Source organism: Pleurodeles waltl, chromosome 1_2 (assembly GCF_031143425.1).
Source record: "Pleurodeles waltl isolate 20211129_DDA chromosome 1_2, aPleWal1.hap1.20221129, whole genome shotgun sequence".
NCBI lineage: Eukaryota > Metazoa > Chordata > Amphibia > Caudata > Salamandridae > Pleurodeles > Pleurodeles waltl.
In genome coordinates this window covers 842,919,215-842,946,808 of record NC_090437.1, presented here as the reverse complement: position 1 = coordinate 842,946,808, position 27,594 = coordinate 842,919,215, and the positions used below count along the sequence as shown (strand labels likewise).

At 46.9% G+C, this 27,594-nt stretch overlaps 1 protein-coding gene across 2 annotated transcripts in view; it reads right to left on the bottom strand.

Moving 5' to 3' along the window:
* WDR17 (WD repeat domain 17) overlaps positions 1-27,594 on the bottom strand; it is an 811,699-nt gene that overhangs the window by 64,957 nt on the left and 719,148 nt on the right. For both annotated transcript variants that reach the window (XM_069244628.1, XM_069244620.1), the window contains one exon: positions 21,692-21,875. In XM_069244628.1, the coding sequence (XP_069100729.1) occupies positions 21,692-21,875 (184 nt within the window). The remainder of the gene's footprint in view (positions 1-21,691; positions 21,876-27,594) is intronic.

Sequence of the window (27,594 nt, the reverse complement as noted above, 5' to 3'; positions counted from 1 at the left end):
TTTAACCTTTTACACTGTATCTATTAGCAGAAAGGTATTTTAGTGCTAATGTATTTCATTCCTGTTGATGGGTTCGGGGCTTGCCCCAAAGCTGTAATCCAAATAGAATATATTGAGTCATTTTGGGTCTATGCTCTAAGATGAGATGTTTGAACTCTTTCAGACAAAGGTACCTTTCTTTTATCCAGAAAAGAATGTATGCCAGACAGCTAGCGATGTTACTAAAGTTGAGGTATTTGAAACTGCCGAAGGTTAGATGGTGAGGACTTGGGTGTGAACAGTGAATAATACTGGTGAGAGCTATAAGTTAAGAGAGATACTATACCAGGAATGCTTCCAGAGCAGTTCAGAGGAGCTGACCCTTATGTGTGATCTTTTATTAGATAGGACTAGGGCATAGTCTGACACTTGTGCCCAATTCTTCAGATGATCAAGGAGTATCTGATGGTCTACTGTGCCATAAGCTGCTGAAAAGTCGAGAAGGATCAATACTGCTGTCTGGTTTGTATCCAGAGATAGGGGAATAAAATCATGGATGTTTATGTGGACCTATTCTTATTTTCTAGGTGATTATAGATTTGTTTAGTGGATTCTATTTCTAATATTTTACTAATACACAGGAGATATACATTTTTCTTTGACTGAATATTATGCAGTGGTCTGCTGCAGGCTTTTTTTTAGAGCAGATGAGTTATTGCTGCTTGTTTCGGTTGAGCAGCAACTTTTTTTTTGCTGCAAGAGGTAGTGAGCAGACATACAATGCATGGAGTCCAGGAGATGAACTATTCCTTGATACATTTTGCTCCACAAAGATACACTGTGACATTTGAAGCTTTGGTCTGTGCAGCAGTGTCCACCACTTGGTCCATGTTCAAGGCCAGGAAGCTGCAGAATATCTTAGTGATGGTGGGGGAAATTAATGGTTTACATATTTAGAGCTGTGGTCTACCGATAATGGTTTCCTGAATTTACAATCTCTGATTGGCATATACTGACTTATATGTTAGGAAGAATGGAGAGTCATTATTTGCTCCTCCAAGCACAATACACACTATAATGGTTCCATTGCTTTAAACTATATTCTAATTTAGCCATTAAAGGCAATTGTTCTTTAGTTGCCTAGCAATTGTTATTTTCATGTGCACACTATTAGTAAGGATGAAGCAAAAATGGAAGCAATCATATTATGGTTTGAAAAATTGACTCTATATACAACATTACAATTAGTCTTATTTTCTCCAAGGGAACATTCATGGTTTGGCAGTTACTTGTGAAATAGGGAATACGAAATTGGATTACTGATTGAGGGTGGTGAATCCCTATTCAAGAAGCAACCACAATACTTAGGGTGAAGCCACAAGTCAACCCCAAATTAACCTTTGCTCAAACCCCTGGTAGCTTGATGCAAAGCAGTCAGCCTTAACTTACAAGCAAAGTCTAAAGTCTTCATTCAGCACTTAAACAGGAATAACATTAAAACAGAACAAAAGAAAAGCCCCACACCAAATTAGAACGATAGATTTTAATAAGTAAAAAGGATCCATCAGTAGAACCGGAGATATGCAAGTTTAAATAGTTTAGTGAAAATAGCATCAAAAAGCACTGTGGTTATCTAGTCACACTGGACCGGGACAAAGTCACATGTTCAGGCCAACCATAATGGGTTCTGGGAGGTCCACAGATGGGCAGGCACTACACCTTCAGGACCACTTCCAAGGGTCTGGGACTGGTGTAGCACCACTTGGCAGGGTAAAACTCACAGATGCAGAGTCCAGGTGCTGGTTACAATAGGCTAGCACTTAGAAACACAAAAGACTAGCACTTAGAGACACTCTGTTGGTCCTGGGTATCGGTTGCAAGTCTAGTCCTTCTCACCCAGGCAAGAGGACAGCAGGTCAGCATAGCAGGGCAGCGGTTTTTCAGGGTAGCAGTCCAGCAGAGTGGCAGTCCTTTCAGGAGTCTGTCTTTCCTGCAGAGTCTTCCGTAGGTCCAGATGTGTACTGAAGAGTTGGTGCCTAAGGGTCAAAATTGATACCTGGTGCCCACTGTGAAATGGAGGCATTCACTCCCCCCTGAGGTGACAGGCATCCCCTTCCTCCTTGTCCTGGCACCAGCTTGTCTGGGATCACAAAAGACTGGTGCCAAACCCCTTTTGACAGTGCTCAGGCAGAGCCTTTGTCATGTGCAATTGTGGTGGGTGACAGCTCCTCCCACTTGTTAACTCAGAGTGTCTCATCCTGCCAAAACATATATTCCCTTTGTGTTGTTGTCTGGAAGCCATACACAAAGACCAAATGCCAGATACACCTAGTCATGTGACCTAGGAACAGGCTGCAGAGACCACATGGTTAGGACAAGAAAATGGCAACTTTCTAAAAGTGGCATTTCAGAATTGTGAATAAAAATTATACTTTATCATTAAAAAGGGTTTTTAATTACATTTCTTCAGACACTGAACTCAACCTGGCTATTTGCTCCAAATTGGACGTTGCAGCTTTTTAATTGTAATAAGGTAACTCCAGTGTTATCATATGGGAGAGGTAGTCCTCACACTAGTGAAAAACTAATGTAGGTGTTTTTTACTACTAGAACATGTAAAACATGAAATTACATGTTCAACTCTAAATAAACTGCACGCTGCCCTCTGGGCTGTGTAGGGCCCACCCTAAGGGTGAATTAACGTAGTAAAAAAAGAGGGCTAGTAAGATGTTTACCTTGCCAGCTCATATTGACAGTTTAAAACTGCACTCACAGACTGCAACGCCAGGCCTGAAACATGATTAAACTAAAGTGCTTCCTAAATCAGTGGCACAATATGTGCTGCTGGCCCAATACCCCGTCCATGAGCTTGTCCAGTTCCTCGCTGGTGAAGGCCGGTGCCATTTCCCCTGCCACTCATGCCATTTCCAGGACCAGAGTCAGGACATAGCAGGACACTCAGTGGAGTACCTGTATGCACGTAATCCGGAAGTCAAGTGAAGTTGGGGTGATGAGATGGCGTACACTCCGCGGCGGTGTGCACCGTCACCACTGGTGGCGATCATGCTACGCTAATATTCCCCATTGACAACCATGTTAACCAATGAATGGTCGCACGGCGGTGAACACCGCCTTACGCTATTAAGACAACCGCTAGCAGTATGAGGTCATTTCCATTTCTGGATTACAGAGGGCAGACATTTTGGCCATTACTACGCAGTTAATAATTTCTCATTTGCCCCATGCAGGCTCTATTGTCCCAAACCCCCATAGGCATGAACAAATATACATTTACTCACCACAACAGTCCTGATGTATCATTGAGGACATCTCACTCCAGTATAACATCCTACTATGCATATTTGTCATGAACTTGAATGTCAGCAGTGCAGCATATTTAACATGTTGGGCAGATGTATGTGTGTTCCTCACATGTGTTCTCAACTCCTCCTAGGTACAGACCCATGTGGCAAGGGAGAGCCCCATCGGTGTACAGACCACTTGTTGATTTGGGGACCATGGTGGAGCGTCACATCATTATCAATTACAGACTCAACAGTGCTACCATTCATGAACTTTGTGCATTACTCGATCCAGCACTGAGACCAGCTAATCGGAATCAGCGTGCCATCCCTACTCAAGTGCAAGTACTCTCTGCACTCCATTTCCTGGCCACGGGCTCATTTCAAGTGACAGTGGGCATGGGTGCAGGTTTTTCACAGCCAATATTCTGCATTATACTGTCCAGATTCCTGAATGCATTTGTATGACACCAGCAGTCCTATGTGAGGTTTCCCCAAAGTGCTGACCTCCCTGCCATCAAGTCAGACTTCTATGCCTTTGCCAACATTGCCCATATGATAGGTGCCATCGATGAAACCCACATAGCTCTCATCCCTACAAAAGAAAGTGAACAGGTGTACAGAAACAGGAAGAACTTTCACTCCATGAACATTCAATTGGTGTGTACTGCTGACCAGTACATCTCCCAAGTAAATTCCATGTTCCCTGGATCAGTCCATGATTCAATTGTGCTGAGGAACAGCAGTGAGCCAAACATGATGGAACAACTGCAAGGGGACAGAGAATGGATCATAGGTAAGTGTGCCTGACACTTTTTGGCACATAGCAGACAGCCAGGCTGTCTGCAAATGAGGGTTATCGGTGACAGCCCTGTTTTGCCCCCTTTTGCAGGTGATTCTGGCTACCCCAACATGCGTTGGCTCCTCACACCAGTGAGGAATCCTAGGACAGATGCAGAGAGGAATTACAAGAAGGCCCATGGACGTACTAGGAGGGTGATAGAGCGCACAATAGGTCTCCTGAAGGCTAGATTCCGTTGCCTCCATATCTCTGGGGGATCCCTGGTCTATGAGCCTGAAAAGGTGTGTAGAATAGTGATGGCCTGCTGCATGCTGCACAACGTGGCTGTGAGGAAATCTATTCTCCCCTTGGAGGAGGAGGGGGCTGTATATCCAGACCAGCTTCCTCAGAGAGGGGATGAGAGTGATGGTGATGATGAGGAGGGGGACGATGTACACTCCAGGAACCAACTGATCCAACTGTACTTCCAGTAACTAAGTGGTATTATTTGATGCTGTTGCTGCCTGTGCAGCATACTGTCGGTATGCCTTATCCTCAATTGGGGTGTTGGGTCTATAGACATTGTCACTGTGACCATGTATGCATGGGAAATGTGACATTATGGACAACTTGTTTGACATTTCTGTTGGCACAACCCCATGTTACGTGTGGGGTGCCATTCTTGCAATTAGGAAATAAATAAATGATTTCAATGACAATTGCATGCACACTTCCATTTGATTCAACATAATGACAGGGGCCATTTACATTGGTGAACAGGTGTTTTATTTGGTGTCAGGGATGCCGCTCTTTACAGTGATGGGAGTGGGCTACTGGTGGATGTCCATACTGGCTACATGGTCTCAGCGTTTGATGGCAGTGGTAATATGTCCATCTGTTATTTACAGTTTTTGGGGTTGATATTGCACGGTGTGGACAGTGGTTCAGTGGCACACTTGGAGGACAGTTCTTGTCAGAGTCGCTTCTTAGAGGGGGCCTTGGTCTTGGCAGGTGTTCCAGTGCCATATCTGGGCCTGAGGGACTGTTTGAGTGCCTGGTGTTGGCCTGTACGGGATAAGGTGCAGGTCTCCTGTGTGTCCTCAGATGGTGGCACAAGTCCAGTTGCTGCTGCTGCTGTTGTTGGCTGGGCTGTATTTTGGCCTGTAGTAGGGGCTTCCTGGTCTGTGGGGGTCTCAGGCTGGGTTGGGACGTGGTATAGCAGTGCACCTGCTATGGTGGCCATGGTGGTATTGTGCAGTTTCTACTGCTCCATGGTTTCTTGGTGTTGGCCCTCTGCAGCCTTTGACTATGCTCAGGGTGGCCACAATCTGGGCCAATCTGTCCTGGGTATGGTGATATGCTCCCCGGACTAAGAGATCACGTACTGGGCTGCAGCATCCATCCTGTGGCCTTCCCCCGGGCCACTGATGCCCTCCCACTGGGCCTAGCCACTGTTTCTGTGTCCCCTGCACAGGTCTGGCGGTACCACTTGTACTGGAGCCATCGCCTTCATGCCTGTTGGTAGGTGGTGACTGTGGCCTCTGTCCTTGTGTTCCACCAGTCTGTGGCCTGGATACACAGGTGTGGGTCCGGTTGCCCTGACCTGATGTTGGTGGGTGTGTGGTAGGGGTGTCGGTGGTGTCCTGGGTGGGGCTGCTGGATGGTGACAGTCCAGGACTGTGTGAGTAGCCAGGGTATTTTTCACTGTCCAGGGTTCCCTCTCCAGTGTCCTGGGTGGTGCCTCTGTCTCCATGCGGGGCACTTCCACTCCTTGTCCTGTCCGTCAGGGTGGCAGGGGTGGTGGTGCCTGTTGGGGGGAATGGACATGTCTGTTACAATTGCATAATCGGATGGGGTGCACATGGCTGGGCTGTTTTTTGCAGGTTTTCCACTTCTGGGCCATGCAGGGTGCCTTTTTGAGGTTGCCATTGCATTTTGCTTAGGATGTGGAGGTGCACTGTGGGTGGTGTAGTACCTTTGTGATTACTTGCAGGGGTAGGTGGCTGTGCACAGGGAGAGGTATGTGGGCCTGTTGGTGGAATTGTGGGCATGCAGGGTGACTGGATGTTGTGAATGTGGCCTGGGTGGTGTAGTGGTCCTGGTGGATGTTGGAGGGGTGGGGTGATGGATATGGGGTAATTGTAGACGACTTACCCGAGTCCATTCCTCCAGTGAGTCCCTCAGGGTGCAGGATGGCCAGTACCTTTTACTCCCAGTCAGTGTAGTCAGGTGATGTTGGTGGAGGTCCTCCCCCAGTCTTCTGGACTGCAATGTTATGCCGGGATGCCATGGACCTCACCTTCACATGCAGGTAGTTCCATCTCTTGCGGATGTCGTCCCTCGTGCGTGGATGGTGTCACACTGCATTGACCTTGTTCACTATTGTCTGCCATAACTCCATCTTCCTGGTGATGGGTGTGTGCTGGACCTCTGCCCCAAATAATTGTGGCTCGTCCTTCAGTATCTCGTCCACCAGGGTCCTTAGCTCCCTTTCTGTGAAGCGTGGGTGCTTGGGGGGTGCCGTGGTGTGTGTTGTGAGTGGTGTGTTGTGTGGATCTGGGTGAAGGTGCTGGTGTGTGGTCGGGTGTGTGATTCGTGTGTTGTGGTGTTCAGTGTCTGCTTGTTGAGTTCTCAATCTCAGTTGTCCTATTGGCGATGCAAAGGATTATGGGGTGTGTCTTTGAGTGTTTTATAGTGTGGTTGTTCGATTTCCACTGACCGCTACGGTGATTTGTGCATCATTATTTGGAGGGCGGGGAGTTTGTGTGCTCGGCGGTGGTGGGGTGGGATGTCGTGAAATTTTTGGCGGATTCAGATTTTTGCATCTTTATATGGCGCGTTTGTGTTCACCGCCAATGGCGGGTTTCTGTTCATCGTCGCCACGGCAGGGAACGGTGTTTACTGCCATGTTCATAATGACCCCCTATATCTAGCTGCAGATTGCTTAAGTTAACGAGGTAGTTTCTGCATGTTATCGGCGTTGTCTGCACCACATGTAATGTCTGTGGCACCTATATAGGCACACCGATGTCAGTTTCTTTTTACAACGTTCCATGCCAGAAGTGCAGAGCCATGAAGAACACTGACCACTGATGTGGAAAACTAGGGCCCTGAAAAGGTAATAGCCCGGCCCCTAGAATTTTTTTTGCAGAGCGGGATGATGGGTGGGCCTGTAAGGATTCTGCAGCTAAGTCTCTGCCGAATAAGGCATCTACCAAAGGTAAGTAACTTGTTCATCTGATAGATACTTCTAGCTGCAGATTCCTTACCTTAAAATAGATACCCAAGCAAAACCATTGGTGGAGAAGGGTCTGCAGACCCATTTCAGATGAAGAAGTCCTCCACAACTGAACAGGCAACATGCCCATCACGACGAACCTGACTGTCCAGGCAGTAATGTTTGGTAAATGTGTGCAGGGAGGCCCACACTGCTGCCTGACAGATGTATCGGACTGGAACTCCACATGCTAATTGTTAGAAATGGGGTCTTTGGTTTGCAGTCAGGTTACCCCCTGTCCAAGCAAGGACCCTCACTCTAGTCAGGGTAAGAGAGAATCACCCTCAGCTAACCCCTGCTTACACTCCTGGTAGCTTGGCACGAGCAGTAGGCTTAACTTCAGAGTGCTAGGTGTAAAGTATTTGTACCACCACACACAGTAACTCAATGAAAACACTACAAAATGACACAACACAGGTTTAGAAAAATAGGAAATATTTATCTAAACAAAACAAGACCAAAACAACAAAAATCCACAATACACAAGTCAAGTTATCAATAAAAATGCAAAAAGAGTCTTCATGTAACTTTAAACACACACTAACACTGTTAGCATGAAAATGTACCTTGGGTGCGTCAAAAATAACCCCGCATGGGCGAGTGTGCATCAAAAGGGGCTTGCAATGCATCGATACCACTCACGAGCGAGACCTTGCGTTGTTTCTCCTTTCGTCGGGTCGGGCACGTCCTTTCTTCTCTCCACAGGAGAGCGATGTGTCGATCTGGTCAACACTCTCGGGTCCGGGCAGGCCTTGCGTTGTTTTTACACGCCCAGCGTTACTTGCATCAGAAATCCCGCTGCACGATGATCCGAAACCCAGCCCCTGTCAGCGATGTTGTGCATTGTTTCTCCAGCCACGGACGTCGATTTTCAGCTGCGAAGCTAGCAGCGCTTCAATTTTTCAGCCACAAATTGAGTTGCTTTGATGTTTTCCCCGCACGGCAATCTATGCATGGATTTCTTCCTCGTAGGCTGCCAGCTTCTCCTTTCAGGGTCCCAGGAACTGGATGGGCACCACTTGGCAAGGTAGGAGTCTCTCCAGATACTCCAGGTGCTGGCAGAGAGAAGACTTTGCTGTCCCTGAGACTACTAACAACAGGAGGCAAGCTCTAAATCAAACCCTTGGAGAGCTTCACAAGATGGAAGACACACAAAGTCCAGTCTTTGCCCTCTTACTCTGGCAGAAGCAGCAACTGCAGGATAGCCCCACAAAGCACAGTCACAGGCAGGGCAGCTTCTCTTCTTCCTCAGCTCTTCAGCTCTTCTCCGGGCAGAGGTTCATCTTGGTTTCCAGAAGTGTTCTAAAGTCTGTGGTTTTGGGTGCCCTTCTTATACCCAATTTCTCCTTTGAAGTAGGACTACTTCAAAGCAAAGTCTCTCTTGAATGTGAAATCCTGCCTTGCCCAGGCCAGTCCCCAGACACTCACCAGGGGGTTGGAGACTGCATTGTGTGAGGGCAGTCACAGCCCTTTCAGGTGTAAGTGACCACTCCTCTCCTCCCTCCTAGCACAGATGGCTCATCAGGAAATGCAGACTACACCCCAGCTCCCTTTGTGTTACTGTCTAGTGTGAGGTGCAACCAGCCCAACAGTCAAACTGACCCAGACAGGGAAACCACAAACAGGCAGAGTCACAGAAATGGCACAAGCAAGAAAAGGCTCACTTTCGAAAAGTGGCATTTTCAAACACTAAATCTTAAAATCAACTTTACTAAAAGATGTATTTTTAAATTGTGAGCTCAGAGACCCCAAACTCCACATGTCTGTCCGCTCCCAAGGTGAATCTACACTTTAAACATAATTAAAGGTAGCCCCCATGTTACCTATGAGAGTGACAGGCCTTGCAACAGTGAAAAACAAATGTAGCAGTATTTTACTGTCAGGATATATTAAACACATTACTCTATGTCCTACCTAAACCATACACTGCACCCTGCCCTTGGGGCTAACTAGGGCCTACCTTAGGGGTGCCTTACATGTAAGAAAAGGGAAGATTTAGGCCTGGCAAGTAGGTACACTTGCCAAGTCGAATTTACAGTTGGAACTGCACACACAGACACTGCAGTTGCAGATCTGAGACATGATTACAGAGCTACTTATGTGGGTGGCACCACCAGTGCTGCAGAATCACTAGTGGTATTTGATTTACGGGCCCTGGGCACCTCTAGTGCACTGTACTAGGGACTTACTAATAAATCAAATATGCCAATCATGGATAAACCAATTACATACACATTTTGTAAAGGAGCACTTGTACTTTAGCACTGGTTAGCAGTGGTAAAGTGCCCCGAGTAACAGAAACAGCAAAATCAGAGTCCAGCATATATCAACAACCTGGGAAACAGAGGCAAAAAGTGAAGGGAGTCCACGCCAAGGATGAAAATTCTAACACTATTGCAGTGCTTGCAGCATTGGCTCTTGAGGAATGAGCGCTCAAGCCCTCAGTGGGTTGCTTCTTCGCCAATTTGCAGCAGATTTTAATGCAGAGCACAACCCATCTGTAAATGGTCCTTTTATGCACAGCACAACCCTTTTTGGCTCCAAAATATCCCATGAAGAGTTAATTGTTCACCCGGAATTACCATGTGTGATCAAGTTAGAATGACAATGCTCAATTGAGATGCTCCTCCTCCTTGGAGGGATGAGGTGGAGCATATAAAGTAGGTAAAGTGATGGATTGACCTATATGGTGACTACCTTTGGAAGAAAGGAGGGCGCGTGCAAGCACCACTCTGCCAGGATGTATGAATATGTAGGGTAGCTTAGATGACAAGGCCTGCAGCTCGCTAAATTAACAGGCAGATATTATGGCCACCAGGAAAGCCGTTTTAATTATGAGCAACCGCAGAGGGAAATTTTGAAGGGGCTCAAAAAGAGCGTACATTAAGAATGTGAGAACTAGATTTAAGTCCCACTGAGGCATGAGGAGGAAGTAGGAAAAGATTAACCAAACCTTTCTAGAACCTATGTACAATAGGAGATTTGGAAAGAGAGGTTTGATCAGGTAATCTGAGGAATGCAGAAATAGCAGAAAGAAAGCCATTGAGAGTGCCCAGAGCAGAGCCAAGCTGGGCAAGAGACAGAATAAAGAGAAGAACCTGAGAAAGAGGGGCAGAAAGGGGGTCAACATTTCTGTCACAACACTAAGCCACAAATTTCTTCCAAAAACAGGCATATATCGTTCTAGCAGAGGGACACATGGCTACCAAAATAACATCATCAGGAGGAAGGTCAAAGGCTGCCAATTGCTGCTGTTCAATCTCCATGCAAGAAAGCAGAGACTGGGCAGGTTTGAATGAAGAACTTGCTTCTGCTGCTGCGGCAGAAGTCCCTCCCGAAGGAGCAGCTTGATCTGAGGATCGATGGTCATGCTCAGTAGCTCAGGATACCAGACTCGCCATGCCCAGTCCAGAGCCACCAGAATAACTTGGGCCTGATTGCTCCTGATCTTCTTGAGAACTCTGTGCAGAAGTGGTATGGGCAGGAAGGCATACAGGAGGCTAGATCTCCACTCAAAACAAAAAGCATCTCAAGAGCCGCCTTGTAAATTCCAGCGAGCATAACTGCTTACATTGTGAGTTCTGGGTGGTGGCAAACAGGTCTAACCAAGGCTCTCCCCACTGCTGAAAGAGACATTGCACCACTTCCGGATGAGACATCATATGTGATCCACTAGGCATCTTTGACTGTGTTTGTCCACCCTGACGTTCAAAGAACCTGCCAGGTGTTGAACCACCAGGGATATGCCCTGATGTTCTAGCCATGTCCAGAGACGCGGAGTCTCTTGACATAGGGTCAACAACCCCATACAACCTTGTTTGTTGCAATACCACATGGGGGTGGTGTTGTCCATGAACACCTGAACAAGCCTTCCCTTGATGGAGGTTAGAAAGGCTTTCAATGCCCTCAGAGCTCCAGCAAGTTGATGTGGAGTCCAGAGTCCACAAAAGACCAGAGTCCTCTGATTTCCACCTCCTCCAGATGGCCATTCCTTCTAGGAGTGACGCATCTGTTACTACTGTCATATCTGGTTGGGGAAGGGAGAGGGATCTGCCCCTGACCGGTTCATGGTTTGTTAGTCACCACTACAAATATTTTGCAGTTCCCTCTAATCTGGACAATGTCAGAGAGATTCCTCTGATGCTGTGCCCATTGAAACTTCGGGCCCCACTGACAAACATACATTTGTCACCAGCAGGATACAGACGGCAATGAGTCCTAACAACCTAAGAGTCTCTCATCAAAACCCAGGATAGAGTCTCAAACATCGGTATCATAGCCTGAATATTTTTGACTTGCTGCTTGAGAGGATAAGCCCAAAACTGCACTGTGTTCAGTACAGCTCTGATTACATTTAGAGTGAACCCCAGTAAGTGCATGAGGTTCGCCACAGTCTGGAGGTGGGAGATGACAGCCTGTCACGAGCCCGCCTTCAACAGCCAGTTGTCGAGAAGGGGAAGACTGACAACCCTGTTCTCTGTAGATTAGCTGCAGCCACTGCCATCCCCTTGGTGAACACCCAACTGGCGCTAGTCAGGCCAAAAGGAAGCAATGCAAACTGGGAACGCTCATTGCTGACCAAGAACCACAAGTAATACTTGTGGGCAGGCAGGATGGGGATATGAAAATATACATCCTGCAAGACCAACTCTACCATCCAGTCACCTGGGTTCAGGGCAGACAAAACCTGAGCCAAGGTGAGCATCTTGAATTTCTCCTCCTTGAGGAAGTAGTTGAGGGGCTGCAGGTCTAGGAAAGGAAGAAGACCTCTGTCCTTCTTCGGCACCAGAAAGTAGCAGGAATAGCAGCCATGACCTAATTCTAGTGTTAGGACCCTCTCTATGACCCCCTTGGCCCAAAAAAACACAACTTCCTTGTGGAGAGGAGAAGGATGATCCTCCCTCAGCCTTTCTTGAGATGATGGCATGAGGGAAGAGGTAGATAGGAACGCGAGGGAGTAACACTTTTGCATTAACTGCAAAACTCACCTGTCCAGTGTTATGGACTGCCAGTCGGGCAGGTGATAATGTATCCTGCCACCAAATGGGTGCTTGTGATGGTATAAGGGCAGCTTAGGAGGGTTTGGAGGTTGCAGCTGCAGGGGTGTGGGGAGGATGGACTGACCTGAACTCAGGCTGCCTGATTCATGAGGTTTGTTGATACTGCTCCCTTGGCCATGCAGGGGCTGGGGAACATGCACAGAGCAGAGGTTGAGTAGGAACTAACATTGTTGGTAGCCCAAGGGGTGGAAAGCGGACTGAGGATGGTGTGGAACTGATAATAAAGGACCGGGCCCAAGCCCAACTATTCCTAAATCTCTCAAGCTCTGAGTCCACTTTGTCTCCAAAGAGACAGGAGCCATCAAAGGCTATGTCCCTCAAAGAAGACGTGACATTCTCAGAAAAGCCAGTAGTTTGTAGCCAGGCATGGCGCCTAAGGGCCACCGTCGACAAAACCGCTCTGCCTAGTGAGTTGGTTGTGTCAAGTCCACAGCAAATAGTGAACTCTGCTCCATCTCTCCCATCTGCTACTGCCTGGGAGGGCACGGCTTGGACTTCCTCCAGGACTGTAGGCAGCACTTGCACAACCATGTCCCACAGAGCTTGGGGAAAGTGGCCCAAAAGGCATGCAGTGTTCACAGATCCCAATGCCAGGCTGGGCTGGCAGACGAAAACATCTTCTTCCCAAATGTCTCTAGCCTCTTGGATTCCCTACCAGGGGTGGGATGTTGTGTGAGGAAACTTGGGTCCCTGGGGCGGTGGCAACGGGTAATTATCATATTCACAGGAGCCCCTGTGTTGGTTTTGGACCAAGTACCCAAAAGGGCATATGTGAGGTCCTCATTAAATGGGAGGAGCAGTTCAGATGGGGAGACTCTTGGCTGAAGTGCCTCTGTCAATACATTGGTCTTGACCACCACCGAGGGCAACTGAAGATCAAGGACCTCAGCAGCCCTTCGCATGAGCATTTCAAAAGATGCTACCTCCTCTGTAGCCACTGTAGGGGGAGAAAACATGCCAGCATCTGGGGAAGTATCCAGGCTATTAGCTTCACCCAGTTCCTCACACCAATCCGTAACTTGCACATCAGGGTCCAGTGACCCCTGCCAATTCCTCCCCAAGACCAAGCCCATAAGAATGGACTCAGGTTCCAATCTAGAAGGCAAGACTCCCACTGGACACGTATCGGAGTCGGTATTAAAATGGGAATGGCGCTGCCAGTGGGTAACGGCGACGTGCTTGGAGCGTCAGCTTGAGGACTGGCACCTGGGGAAGTTGAGATGGCACAACTGGCAGTGGTGTGGATCCCTGAGGCCCCACTGGTGCCAGGGCCGGAGCTGCCAGCGCAGAACCAGCAGTGACCCCAGTTAATCCTTGGGACCCAAAGGCACACTGGAGGGGTCAGCCCACCCAAATATGTCACACTTGGTGCCACTGAATTCCTTTAGTTGGGCGTGGGTTGCTCTGGCTTCCAGAAACTCAGGGAAACGCGGAGTCAGCCCAGGCACAGGCTAAACCGTGGAGCAAGGCCTAGAATGCGAATGTTCCTGCATCTCATCGGCCGATAGATGAGGAGAAGTCGAAGCGCACTTTGACTTCTTCTTCTTCTTGTGCTTAGACTTACCAGAATGTCCCGAATACTATGAATGGGACGATGACCTTGGACTCTGCAACTGATCCCGGGACCTTCCTCTCGAGTGGGACACAGACCAGCATGAAGTCGCATGATGAGCGGCCATCAGCTTGAGGGAGGGCTCTCTCAAAGCCTTGTGGTTCATGGCTCGGTAGTCAGAGCACAACTTTGGATCGTGGTCGTGCTCGTGACACCACAGGCAAACAAAGTGCAGGTCCATCACTGACATCGGTCGGTGACAGGTGCTGCAGTACTTGAAGTTGTCCTTTTTGGATGACATTCCTGTCACACCAGGAGGTAAAACCTCGAAAAACAGTGAATAAAATGTTGATAAAGCTCAGTCAAAAAGTGACTCACCGGGTAGCTCTTTCCGGATCTGCGCTGGTTGGCACAGAAAGAAAAGAACTGACATCAATACGCCTGGGTGGTGCGGACGTCACATCCCGTGCAGATGACACATGAGGAACCAAACAATGCCACCTCCTAGTGTGCAGTGGTACCTCACGTGAAAAATCTTCTTGATCCAGTCGATGCCTGAGATATTTCAAAGATAAGGAATCTGCAGCTAGAAGTCCCTATCATATGTGCAGAATTTCTAGAGTGATTTGGGTATTTTTACTTTTACGTAGAGACAGTTTTGTTCTGAATTTCTAAAGTTTGTGTGGACGCAATGCAACACTATTTAGACTTAGACAAGTGGGACTTTATAATATAATAGTAAATAAAGAGATGCTATTTTTTGTGCCACGCAGGGACTGATGAAACCTTTAGTAAATGAGGGCCTTTGTCTCGACGGCAGAACTGATGTCAAAGATAAACAGAAATCTGCAACAGTTTTCGAGAAATACAAATGGAACCCTGCAACTTTCTAGAAAGCCTCGTGGATGCAAGAAAGTTATAAATCTGCATATCGTGGATGTCATTTATGGGTCACAAGAAGTCGCAGGGGAAATCGCTGGCTTCTCCTTTGCTACTCCATGCCCTATCATTGTGACCCCTGGCTCAGATTTTGTCCGGAACACAGACTGAACAGGACTCGTTATAAGCCTTGTTTTGTTTTCATTGTTACGGCCCCTTTCCTTAATTTCTTACTTTTATTTTGCAAAGTGCATTTCATTTTAATTTTGAAAAAGTCCACATGGGAGATTTAAAAACAAAAAACATCTGCATTATAAAAGTGAAAATAGGGTAAAAGAGGGTCTTTAGCAATCCCGTTATATGAGTTAGAAGCTCACAGCACAGTCGGTAGTGTTTGTATTGTTTATGCATAGTAAATATAAGGTGTTCTTATGCGGTGGAAGGAACCCGGCTGTCTCCCGGCAACGGGGGTTCTGGAATGTATGGGACGAGAGAAGCGGTTGGTGTGGATGACAGACAGGCTAGGGTCGTTCTCCTTGAATAAACCAATTTGTGTAAAAGGAAGCTTCTCACTGTGTGTTATTCGACGAGACACATTACTGCCGACGAGCAGGAGTCAAGTGACAGCAGCCTCCCGAGAACCCATTGGAGATCGTCGACTGTTGACCCTGGACCCGGGCAGGAGTGTTTGTCAGCGGCGCGGCAAATGTTAATAAAGGTCCGATGACATCAGCATTATCAAATGGTGAGAAACGCTGCTACAGTGCTTATTTTAGTGCCGTATTGAGGCAAACTGCTGTTGTGCGCGTGCGACGCCTGCACGCACGAAGAAAAAAAAAAAGAGGAAACAAACAACAAGGAGCGCGATGCAACACGCACGGTTGCTTAGCGACACGCGTGCAACGCAGGAACCGAAGGCAACGAAGGCAGTGTTGCTTATCAACGCGACACGAAGGATCCAGCGCGATAAAAAATAAGGAAGGAGAACTGCATAATTAAAAGAAGTGCATTTGCTCACAAAACATTTAAAAGAGGATTTTAAAGCTGAAAAAGAGGATTTTAAAGCTGAATGAAGTGTGTTATCCATACGTACGAAGTAATTATTGATGCTTAGGAGAAAAAAAATCATATTTAAACCGTTGAAGTGAAAAGTAAAAAATGGCTACACAATCTATAACTCCACCACCAGCATTTTTACAACTTCCAGGAGAACCCTGCATGGCCTGGGAAGATTGGAAAGATGCTTTTACCACATATTTGGAGGCCAATGGAGGGGAAATGTATGTAGAAAAAAGGAAGTTAGCACTTTTAAAGCACTGTCTGGGAGTGGAAGGAAGAAAAGTATTGAATACTCTGCCGTTACAAGAGATACAAGGAGGAGATTCTGATCAAGAAGAAGATTTATATGAAAATGCCATGAAGGCATCGGAAGAAAACTACGGAAAAAAAGTAAATATTGTAGTAGAACGGCACAGGTTTTTCTTGTGTGCTCAGAGACAAAATGAGACGATAGATCAATACGTAAATAGTCTATGAAGGTTAGCCATTTCTTGCAAATTTAGGGCTCTTAATGATGAAATAATTTGTGACCAGTTCATAAATAGACTGAAAGATATAAAAATACAAGAAAAGTTATTGAGGTTAAAAAACCCTACATTGGACAAGACGGTTGAGGTTGCAAGACATATGGAAAGAACATCTCAGTATGTCAAAGAACTCAACAACACTAATTCTGAGAGTAAGGAACAAAATACAGTGGAAGAAGTGCGGTACTCCAAGAAAAATATGAATAAATTTGACGAAAGCTTCGGAAAAAAGAAAGAATGCTTTAGGTGCGGAAGTAATAAACATTTGGCAGAAGCAAAAAATTATCCAGCTGTGAACACTAAGGGCCAGATGTAGGTAGAACACAAATTACGAGTTGCAATTTGCGAGTCAAAGCGACTCACAAATTGCAACTCGCAATTTGCAATGCAGAAAGGTGTCTCAGACACCTTCTGCGACTCGCTATGGGGTCGCAAACACCCACCTCATAAATATTCATGAGGTGGGTCGCAGTTTGAGACCCCATAGCGAGTCTAGGCACTCACGGGGATGGTGGCCTGCTGGAGACAGCAGACCACCATATCCGTGACTGCTTTTAAATAAAGCAGTTTTTTTTTTCTCTTTGCAGCCCGTTTTCCTTAAAGGAAATCGAGCTGCAAATAGAAATAAATACCGAAACCTTTTTTTTTTTTTTTTTCAAAGTAGGCAGTGGTCCTTAGGACCACTGCCTGATCTGAAAAAATAATTTTGTGAGCATTCACAAAGGGGAAGGAGTCCCATTGGGACCCCTTCCCGTTTGCGAATGTGTTACCATCCACTTCAAGTGGATGGTAACTGCGAGTTGATTTGCGACCGCTTTGGCGGTCGCAAATCAACTTACATCGTGGTGCGAGTCGCAAATAGGAAGGGAACACCCCTTCCTATTTGCGAGTCGGAAACACATTTTGCGAGTCGGTTCCGACTCACAAAATGTGTTTCTGCATCGCGTGAGGGCATTAGCGCCTCGCAAACGGCGTTTTTCGCCGTTTGCGAGGCGCTAATGCCTTGCTACATCTGGCCCTAACTGTTTTAAATGCAGGAAAATCGGGCATTTTGCCAGGGTGTGCAGGATGGTTGGTGAAAACAAATTCAAGAAATCGGTGAATGCAGTAAAGAGAAATGAAACAAAGGATAGTAGCACAAGTGAAGATGAGTTGGAGGTTTTAGCTGTGGAGGAAGTAGTATGTACTCAACTTGGAAAGAAGACTGAGGAATACAACCCGCCTAAGTGTGTCATTGAAATAAATGGAAATCAGACACACATATGGGCAGACTCGTGTTCACCATTCACATTGATAGATGAACAAGTGTGGGGGGATTTAAAGAATAACAAACTTAAACCCACAGATGTGTCGCCGGAAGGGTATTGTGGAGGTAAACTTCCGGTGTTAGGTTATTTTGATGCAGAGCTTGCATTTAAGGGTAGAAGAACACAAGGAAAAGTATACGTAGTATGTCAAGGGCAATCATTACTCGGATGGAAGGAGCAACGCGCACTGAACATCGTATTGGATCCTAATCATCCTGAACAAGTGTTATTAACAGAGGGAAGTATGGAAGGAAAGTGGGTGACAACATTTCCTGAGTTGTTTAAAGATAAACTGGGTTGGCTCAAGGGCTTTGAACATTAGATTGTTTAAAAAAAGGACGCTGTGCCAAAGTTACACAAAGCACGGGTGGTACTAATGGCACTGAGGGAAAAGTTAAAGGAAGAACTTCAAAGGGTGTGTGGTGAGGGTGTAATTGAACCGATAGAGGTGTCCGAATGGCTGAGTCCAATAGTTATAGCAAAGAAACCTAATGGTAGAATTCGTATGTGTGTTGACTTGAGGGATCTAAATGACAATATATTGATAGACCGGTACCCGTTACCAAGAATACATGAGATGTTAGCCAGTGTTCAGGGAGGAAAGTACTTCACAACGCTGAATTTATCAAATGCTTACCATCAGGTGTGCTTGTCAGAAAAATCCCGTCTTTCATCACGACAGAGGGGGCGTTCCAATTTGTTAGGATGCCTTTCGGTTTAGCATCCGCCTCTGCAGTATTTCAGAGGATTATGCAGAAAATATTGAGCAAAGTGAATAGCACATTAGTGTTCCAGGATGATGTGTTGGTTTGGGGGGAGAGTGAGCAAGCACATGATGTGGTACTGGCAGAGGTATTGAGGAAATTGGAGAAAGCTGGGCTTACCATCAGCAGGAACAAGTGCAGATTTGGTGTGGAAGAGGTGGAGTATTTAGGGCACACGTTGAATCGACATGGCGTAAAACCGAAACTGAAGTTGATAGATGCCATAGCAAAAGCTCCTGCTCCACAAAACAAGGATTAGCTAAGATCATTCCTTGGTTTGGCTGAGTATTACTCAAAATTTGTGGATCACTTTGAGGGTAAAGTACATGTGCTGAGAGACTTGATGAAAAAGGGCTGCCATTTTAAATGGTCCAATGAATGTCAAGAGGCATTCCATTTGATCAAGGAAGCTATTGTGAAAGCCATCACATTGGAGCCATATGATCCGGATGATGAGACAATAATCGTGGGAGATGCTATTAACTACGGACTGGGGGCAGCATTGTTGCAGAGACACAAAGGAAGAGAAAGAGTGGTAGCGTTTGTGGCACGCACGTTGAAGGGAGCAGAACCAACTTACTCGACTGTTGAAAAGGAGGCATTGGCATGCTGGTGGAGTGTGCAACATTTCCGTACATATGTATGGGGCACAGAATGTGAGCTACGGACAGATCACAAACCATTGATAGATATTTTCACCACCAAGGGGGCCAGTAAAGCTACACCAAGAATAGCAAAGTGGATGTATAGACTGCAAGAGTACACGTTTAAAATGAGATATGTACCAGCGATAAAGAACATAAATGCAGATTGTATGTCTAGACTACGAAATTTGAGGAGGATGAATGGGTGGTGGCAGACATATCAGAGACCTGGGAAGCCATAGATCGAGAGGAGTGGGAAACTGCTATACGGGAGGATACATTGCTCAATAAGATAATGAAGGAGTTACCGGTGGTGGGAAGGAAATGCTTGGATGCTGATATTGGTGAATTTAAGCATGTATGGGAGGAATTGTCAGTTATGGATGGTGTGCTGAGCAGAGGGGACAAATTGGTTGTACCGGAGAGCTTAAATGAAAGAGTGTTGAGGTTGATGCATGAAGGGAGTGGGGGCATGTCCGCAATGAAAACGAAGGTTCGGGCGGATTTGTAGTGGCCAGGAATGGACAAACAGATTGAAAGGTATGTAAGAAATTGTGTTGCGTGCACGTGTAGTGACAAGTCACATGTGTTGGTGAAAACAACTATCAAATCGCAAGAATTACCAGAGAGAGCGTGGGACAGGGTGGCCATAGATATATGTGGTCCCTTTGAGTGTTTGGGATGCTCGGATAGATTTGTTATAGTTATGATGGACTATTATTCAAAATGGCCAGAGGTGGCATTTATGAAGGAAGTGAAGACATGTAATGTGATTGCGTTTTGCGAGGAAATATTTAGAAGGGAAGGATGCCCTGGAGAAATTGTTAGTGATAATGGACCACAATTTACCTCAGGTGAATTTATGGGTTTTCTCAAGAAATGGAGAATCAAACATTGCAGGACACCTATATATCATCCAAGAGGTAATGGTATGGTTGACCGGTTTAATCGGGTGTTGGGAGAAAACATTCAGCTAGCCCTATACAACAATTTTTCATGGAAGTCTCAGGTCAGGGACATGCTATGGAGTTACAGAACAACACCACATAGTGTGACGGATGAAACACGATTTTTGTTGTTGAAGGGAAGAGTACCGTGTACGATGGCCGTGCCAGCTTGGATGGGAAAAACAGAGAAAGGGTGGTCAATCCTGAACAGATTAGGCAAAAAGTGAAGGCGTATCAGCAGCAATACGAGTCAAAACACAACAGTAAAGTTAAGGGAGAACAGAAGGTATATGAAAGGGATGCATGGGTGAGAGTGACAGTGGGAAACTCGGCAAGGAAGGGTGAATCTAAGTTATCGGAACCGAGATGTGTGATGAAGGTGAAAGGAAATTGCGTTAAGTTATCGGATGGTAACTGGTGAAATGTGAGGAGGACAGTGAGGTGTTCAGAGATGGAAATAAATGATTGGATGAAGAGGAAGGGAATTAATGAGGTATGGGTGGAAAGTGATGAAAGTGTGGCCAAAAGATCCAGTGCAAGGGTAAAGGAACGACCAAGGTTATTGAGAGACTATGTATGCGGTTAGAGTGTATAGTGTTAGGGCAATCATACGTTGAGAATGTGTAGTTAAAGTTATCAATAGAGTTAGGCTTATTAGTATTTGAGTTGCATAACCGGGGACCGGGGGGAGGGGGTATGTTACACATGCACACATACACCTCATTCACACCCATCCATTCACACACCCATTCACAACACTCACTAACAAATGCACCTACATTTAAGGTCAGCCAATGAGGGAAGGCAGCAGTCCTAATGCATCACAGAGTGGGATGGGGTCAGTGAGACTGCTGACCGGGGGAAGGGGGTATGTTACACATGCACACATACACCTCATTCACACCCATCCATTCACACACCCATTCACAACACTCACTAACAAATGCACCTACATTTAAGGTCAGCCAATGAGGGAAGGCAGCAGTCCTAATGCATCACAGAGTGGGATGGGGTCAGTGAGACTGCTGACCCCACCCCATTCTGTGACGAGGTGTCACTGATTGACACTCGGCCCTGGGCGCTTCAGGGCTTAAAACTGAAGAGCCCAGGTCTGAGGCAATCTGTGATGTCTCCCCTCGTCATTAGGGGGAGGGCCTCAATGCATCTTTGCTATGCTTAAGAGGTCACACTCACAGGGCTTTGACTTCTTCAGCCCAGCAAAGTTCAGCTCAGGCAGGCAGGAGTCTGTGCATTTAGCGCATGTCCAACTCCTGCTTGCCTGACCTGAACTAGAAGAGTATCTGTCAGGTTGACTTTTCTTCAGCCTGACAGATACTCTTCACTTCAGGAAAAAGGTAGAGAGGCATGATTCCTCATCCCATAAGGATGGGCCACTGCTGGTAAAACCAAAGGGTTCAGATTTACAAGTTTTTAAAAGAACTAGGCCTTGTGAGGTTGCAACTTCCAGGTAAATGCACTGGACATTTCTATTTTATTTTATACATTAGGAATTGCCTTATTTAAAGATGGACATGTAAAGGACATTCGTTGACACACATTTTATATGGATGAGGAAATTACCAGTAAATAAAGAGGAAGCTGTGAATATTCACCTGTATCCTTAAGCCTGTCAAGCAGGAAATGTGAACATCGGAATGGCTTGGCAGGTTTGATCCAGTCACGTAATCATGTCCAATCATACCTTTAAGAGGCTCTTCTTTTGTTTGATTTAACAAAGTTGCATACACCTTTCGCTGTAATTCTGATGGAGGGGTGTACGGCAGGTCTTCAGTAGATCTGTTTTGGAGAAATGTGATTAAAAAGATTTATGTTAAAATAAAGTCAGTGCAAGATGCGCCATAAGAAATACTCATTCTTAGATTTTTTGTAGTATCCTATTTCTGATCCGACCAAGGTGCTCTTTCTCCACTGTGCCATTTAATCACTCTTTTTTCAATGTTTCTGTCTTTCATTCCTGATTTGCTTTCATTTCCTTTATCATACTTTCAATACTGCATCCTTGGAATAATTCCAAACTATGCACAGAAGTTCAGGTTTCGGGCATTCACTTGTTTGACATTAGATGAAGAATTTGTGAATTTCCTAGGACTTAATTCCTACAATTGAGCTCAGTCTCTGTCCTGGAGTACAGTTTTTCACAACAGGGACGGGAACCCTTGAGAAATTTTACTGCCATGGGAATACATTTACCTTTGGGACAAGCTTAGTTGGAGAACAGTTCCTATTTGAAATAAATGCTCAAAGTATCCCTGGCATACTGTCGGAAAATATATGATATTGATAGTTTTGCTGGTGAACTCATATGAGTAAAGGTTACGCTTGGAGAATTTCCAACAGGTGGAAAATTCTGCACATGGAAATCACAAATATTTTTTGGGTTTCTTCATCAGGGATTATTATTAATATTATTTTTACAGATGAGCACTTACCTTCCAAAATATCTCCTTAGGTATGAGACTGCTCCTACTCCATTGCCACCCGAGAAGCAGACTTACTGTTACACTTGACAAGACCAGATGTTTTGTTTTTTTAACTGTTTTTATTGACATTTTGCTTTTATGCTTCCTCAATACATAGTATCACAGTAGTATAAAATCTTCTAGATTCAGAGGACAGTCCGATTTTGACAATCGTGTACAAATAAGTACACTGCATACTCAAGGCAAACATTTGGGCCTAACATCAGTATAATCACCATGCATCATTTATCCCTTCCCGCGCCCCTTTGCCTTGCCATCACTATCCGTCTTATATTTTCAGGATCTAACGTTCTGTGACCGTAGCTTCAACATGCCATCTAATCTATAATAACTATAAAGTTTAACTGTGCGCTGGTAGGGCGAGATAACACTGGTGGGAGGTTCAGAGTATGGGCGGGACACTATCTTGCTATTTCCAGTACATGCACCACCTCACGTTCGTCCCTCCCCACTAGCTCACCCCCGGGGATTGGTCAGTCCGCTCCTTCGGCTAGTATCTCAGTGTAATGTGCGGTAGGTTCAGGGTGCCTCCAGCTCATCACTGCCACGCTCTCACATAGGGGGTTATTCTAACTTTGGAGGAGTGTTAATCCGTCCCAAAAGTGACGGTAAAGTGACGGATATACCACCAGCCGTATTACGAGTTCCATAGGATATAATGGACTCGTAATACGGCTGGTGGTAAATCCGTCACTTTTCTGTCACTTTTGGGACGGATTAACACCTCCTCCAAAGTTAGAATAACCCCCATAGTCTCTGCTCTGCATTCAGTCCCCGCTCACCTCTGGGCGTCGCAGTATTATGTTAGTCATCACCTAGTCGGTATTCGTATGTACTATGTCTGCACTCTCTCCCTGGGCCACTGGACCAGCCCCCATGTCTCCTTTCTGCTCTTCCCATGCTTCCAGTATCTCCACCCAGAGTGGAGCGATAGGATGTTGACGTATCCCACGCGCCTCAAAACCTGTAACTCAGCCCATGCCCACACCGTCACGTCGTGTCTCCAATCCCCTACCGAAGAGCTCCTAGGTGACTTCCAGTGCATGGCACTATGGCGCTTAAAAAGCGTCTGGTCCAGGAAGCTACTGCCAACCGTCTTAGAGGCTGGCCTAGCTAGAGCTCAAGCCCAGCAAGCAGACAGAGGGATCCAGTTCCATTCTTGCATCCAACGTTCTTCCAAGATCATCCAGTACCCCACTCCAGCACTGCTGCATCTCAGGGCAATGCCATACCATGTGGTCTAATCCAGTGCACCACATTTGGGGCAAGCCCTGGGGTCACCCCCATATATTATTCATGTCATGTGTGGTGTGAGGTACGTTCTATGAACATAATTGTACTGTATATACCTAAAGTGAGACCCTTCGAGGATAAGCCAATACTCTCCACTATTCTGCATCTGTCAAGTCTCTACCCAACGTTCCTTCCTACTTCACTCTAAGAGGCTGTAGAGATCCCAAAGTGTCCTCAATCTGGGCCCTATAAAGTTTAGTGATGAGATGGGTGTCTCCCCCAAGGTCAGCAGGAGATGAAGAATCCCGCGTGTGTCCGGCTCTGCATTTACTGTGCACCAGTATTTACGTATATGATGTGCCAGAATTTGATACTGCAGAAATTGCCACTCGGTACTCCACTCTACTCTGTCATATTAGCAAAGGTTCTCAGCACTTCACTGCTGAAGAAATCACCCAGTGACTCCACCCCCTCTCCCGTCCAGGCACTCATCCGAGCCCCCAGCGCTGGCCGACCCATGGAGCCCCCGGTATACTGCCGGCAGTGGTATCGCCGGAGAGTAGGCCACCTTTGTTCCCGTACGTCGCACGCATTTCCTCCAGCAGGAGAATGCCACCGTCATCAAAATGTTCCTCACCGGAAGCGTTATCCGGTGACCCAGCATTTGTGCTATTATTAAGTCTCCTCTCATCTCACCTCCAGCTGTGACCCGGTCCAGGACTCCCTCCCTTGCGCACCACCTGGAGATCCATTGAAGTTTGCACGACAGATAATAAAGTTCAAAGTCTGGTGCCCCTTATCCACCCGCAGTCGCCGGGCGGCTAAGGATAGACAGAGCAGTCGTCTACGTCCTCCGTCCCAAATGAGCTCCCGGAGGAGCACGTTCAGGTCCCTGAAACCAGCCTGAAGGGATAATCACCGGAAGTTTGGTGAAGAAATATAGGAGGCGGGGCAGCATAATCATTTGGACAAAGACACCCGAGCCATCGTGGATAATTTAAGGGATCGCCAGAACAGCACAGACCCCCGCAGTGCCTTACCAAGATTACCCTCACGGAGATCCTTCAAGTCATGGAAGACCTGGATGCCTAAGTACTTAAAGGTACGAGGAGCCCACACAATGTCCGCAGGGCAAGTGGGAGGCTGCATGTCACCCCACATCTACGGGAAGGCGTATGTCACGCCTCTGTTCAGTCTAAGGCCCGAGTAGGCACCAAAATCCTCCAGTAACGCTAGTGCCCAAGGCAACCCAGTCGCTCCTTTCCTCAGATAGATTAGTATGTTGTCTGCGTAGAGTGAGATATTATGTTCAGTTAGGCCCCACATCACTCCTCTACACCTACCCTCCACACGGAACTGGGCTGCCAAGGGCTCAATAGCAAGTGCAAACAGCAGTTGGGACAGTGGGCAGCCCACCTAGTGCCTCTAAATATGGGATAGGCTGCCGACACCATCCGGCCCATCCTCACCCTCGCCATCGGCTTACAGTACAGCAGATCAACCCTCACCCAGGCCCATCCGAAACATCACTGCCCTCAAGTAGTCCCAATGTACCGAGTCAAAAGCCTTCTCAAAATCTATTGACATGTGCACTGTCCCTGGCGGTCTCTCCACCTGTGGCATGTGCAGAAGCACGAACAATCGCCTAAAATTAAGGGAAGTATTACGTGCCGGTATGAACCCATTTTGGTCTTCATTTATTAGGCTGGAGATATGCTGGATTAGCCGGCTGGCCAGAATCTTGCTCAGTATCTTAAAATTGCAGTTCAGCATTGAGAGTGGTCTGAAATCAGATACCGATGCCTCCCTGGACTCGGACTTGGGCAGGGGGACCACCAACGCCTCCCTCAGGGTCTCAGGGAGCATACCCTGCTGGAGTGCCTCTGTGTACAGTTCAACCAATAGAGGAGCAAGAATTGTTAAATACTTCTTGTAAAACTCCATAGGGAGTCCATCTGTGCCTGGGGTCTTACCCGCAGACAACTGCAAAAGGGCGTCTTTGACTTCCTCTAATGTCACTGGCCCGCCCATTGGGTCCCTATCCTCAAGCGCCAGGGTTCTAAGTGGTAGCAACTGGAAGCAGCTGCCCAGTGATTCTGGTATATCTACCTCCGGCTGCCTGTAAAGAGAGGTGTAGTAATTCCTAAAGGCGTCATTTATTTCAGCCGGCCTATACACACGCTCCCCTCACATGTCACGTACGCTCATTGTTGGTGCACCCTCCCTTCTGGGTCTCACCAACCACGCCAACATCCTGCCTGACCTGCCCTCCTCTGCCTGTATTGATGCCAAGTACCTCTGCAGGTTGTGGCAACGTAGTTGTTCCTCAGTCTGGGCGTGAGATTTCTGTGCCTCAATAAGTCTGTGTCGCCCTGCCAGGTCTGTACCCCCTTCCCTTTCTTCCTCATGAATAATCTTTTCTAAACGGGTAACTTCTCACTCCAGAGTACGTTTTAACCCCACTGTCTGCCCCATACAATTCCCCCTAGTTGCAACCTTAAGAGTTTCCCATTCTACATGTCTGGATGTAGTGGACCCCTTGTTAATGTTTTTGTGGTCCGTAAGGTAAGAGCGAAGCTCCTCTCTGTATGGCTGGTCATCTAGCGCAGCCGGTCCCAGTCTCCACATTGGGATAGGAGGTTTGGTCTCCACGCATCCCCAAGTAAGAATTAGTTGGTTATGATCATAGAGGGTGCGTCCTAGGTACTCGGAGTGCATGATTCCGTGGGCTATACTTGCCGTGCACATCACCCTGTCTATTCTGGATATGTGCCTGATGTAAACCTGAGTAGTAGGAGTAATCTCTATCCCCCGGGTGCTGATTCCATCCCACATCTTCTAGGCCCCAACACTGCATCCATTCCCACAGTCCTTTAGCTATTTGTGCAATATTGTACCTGTTAGTGGAGGAAGGGAACAATCCAACTCAGTGTCTAGGACACCGTTAAAATCCCCTCCAAATATTAGTTCACTCCCCTGTTGTCTCGTGAGCCGGTTCGAGAGTCGCTGCATAAAGGGGATCTGGTCCTGGTTTGGGGCATATATACTGCTCAGCACTACCGGTGTCCCATGCAATATACCCTCCACTATCACAAATCTACCCTCTTGGTCTATATCAGTAGCTACTACCTCGAATGGGACTCCTGCTCTGATCCACACCAGCGCACCCCGTGCAAACACCTTCCCCCTCCATCTGCGCCTAAGCTTATCAACCTCTACAGGGGTAAAGTGGGTCTCCTGCAACAGCGCCAGGTGCACTCCCCTTCTTTTCAAATATGACAAGACTCTATGCCTTTTGGTCAGCAACCCCATCCCCCGTATATTCCAAGTTAACAAATTGTAGTCCGCCATTCCATTGTGAATACATCAAGGTGGGTCGTCCGCCGATCCCATACCTTCCTTTCCCAGCCCCCGCCCCCTACCTCCCCAATCATCAATATCAATTTCGTACAAGTAAATCTCAGCCCCTTGCGCATAACCAAAACACATAACTTCAAGACCCAACTCCCCATCCCCAGGGCACCTCTCCAACTGTACGCTGCCCAATAAACAGTGCAAAAGCACAAACAAAACAACAAGTCAGTCTGTGTTCTCGCCATTCACCACACGGTGGCTGAGAAACCGAAAAGGGGGGGGCTCCGTGGCCATAGTCACCATCCTCACCTCAGGGCCAGAGTAGCAAAGTCTGTTTCAACCCAGTTCATCAGTGGTCTGAAGGGTTAGTTTGGGAGCTCCATCATACCGACAGGAGCCCACCGCTGAGGAAACAGAGGCACGGTCCG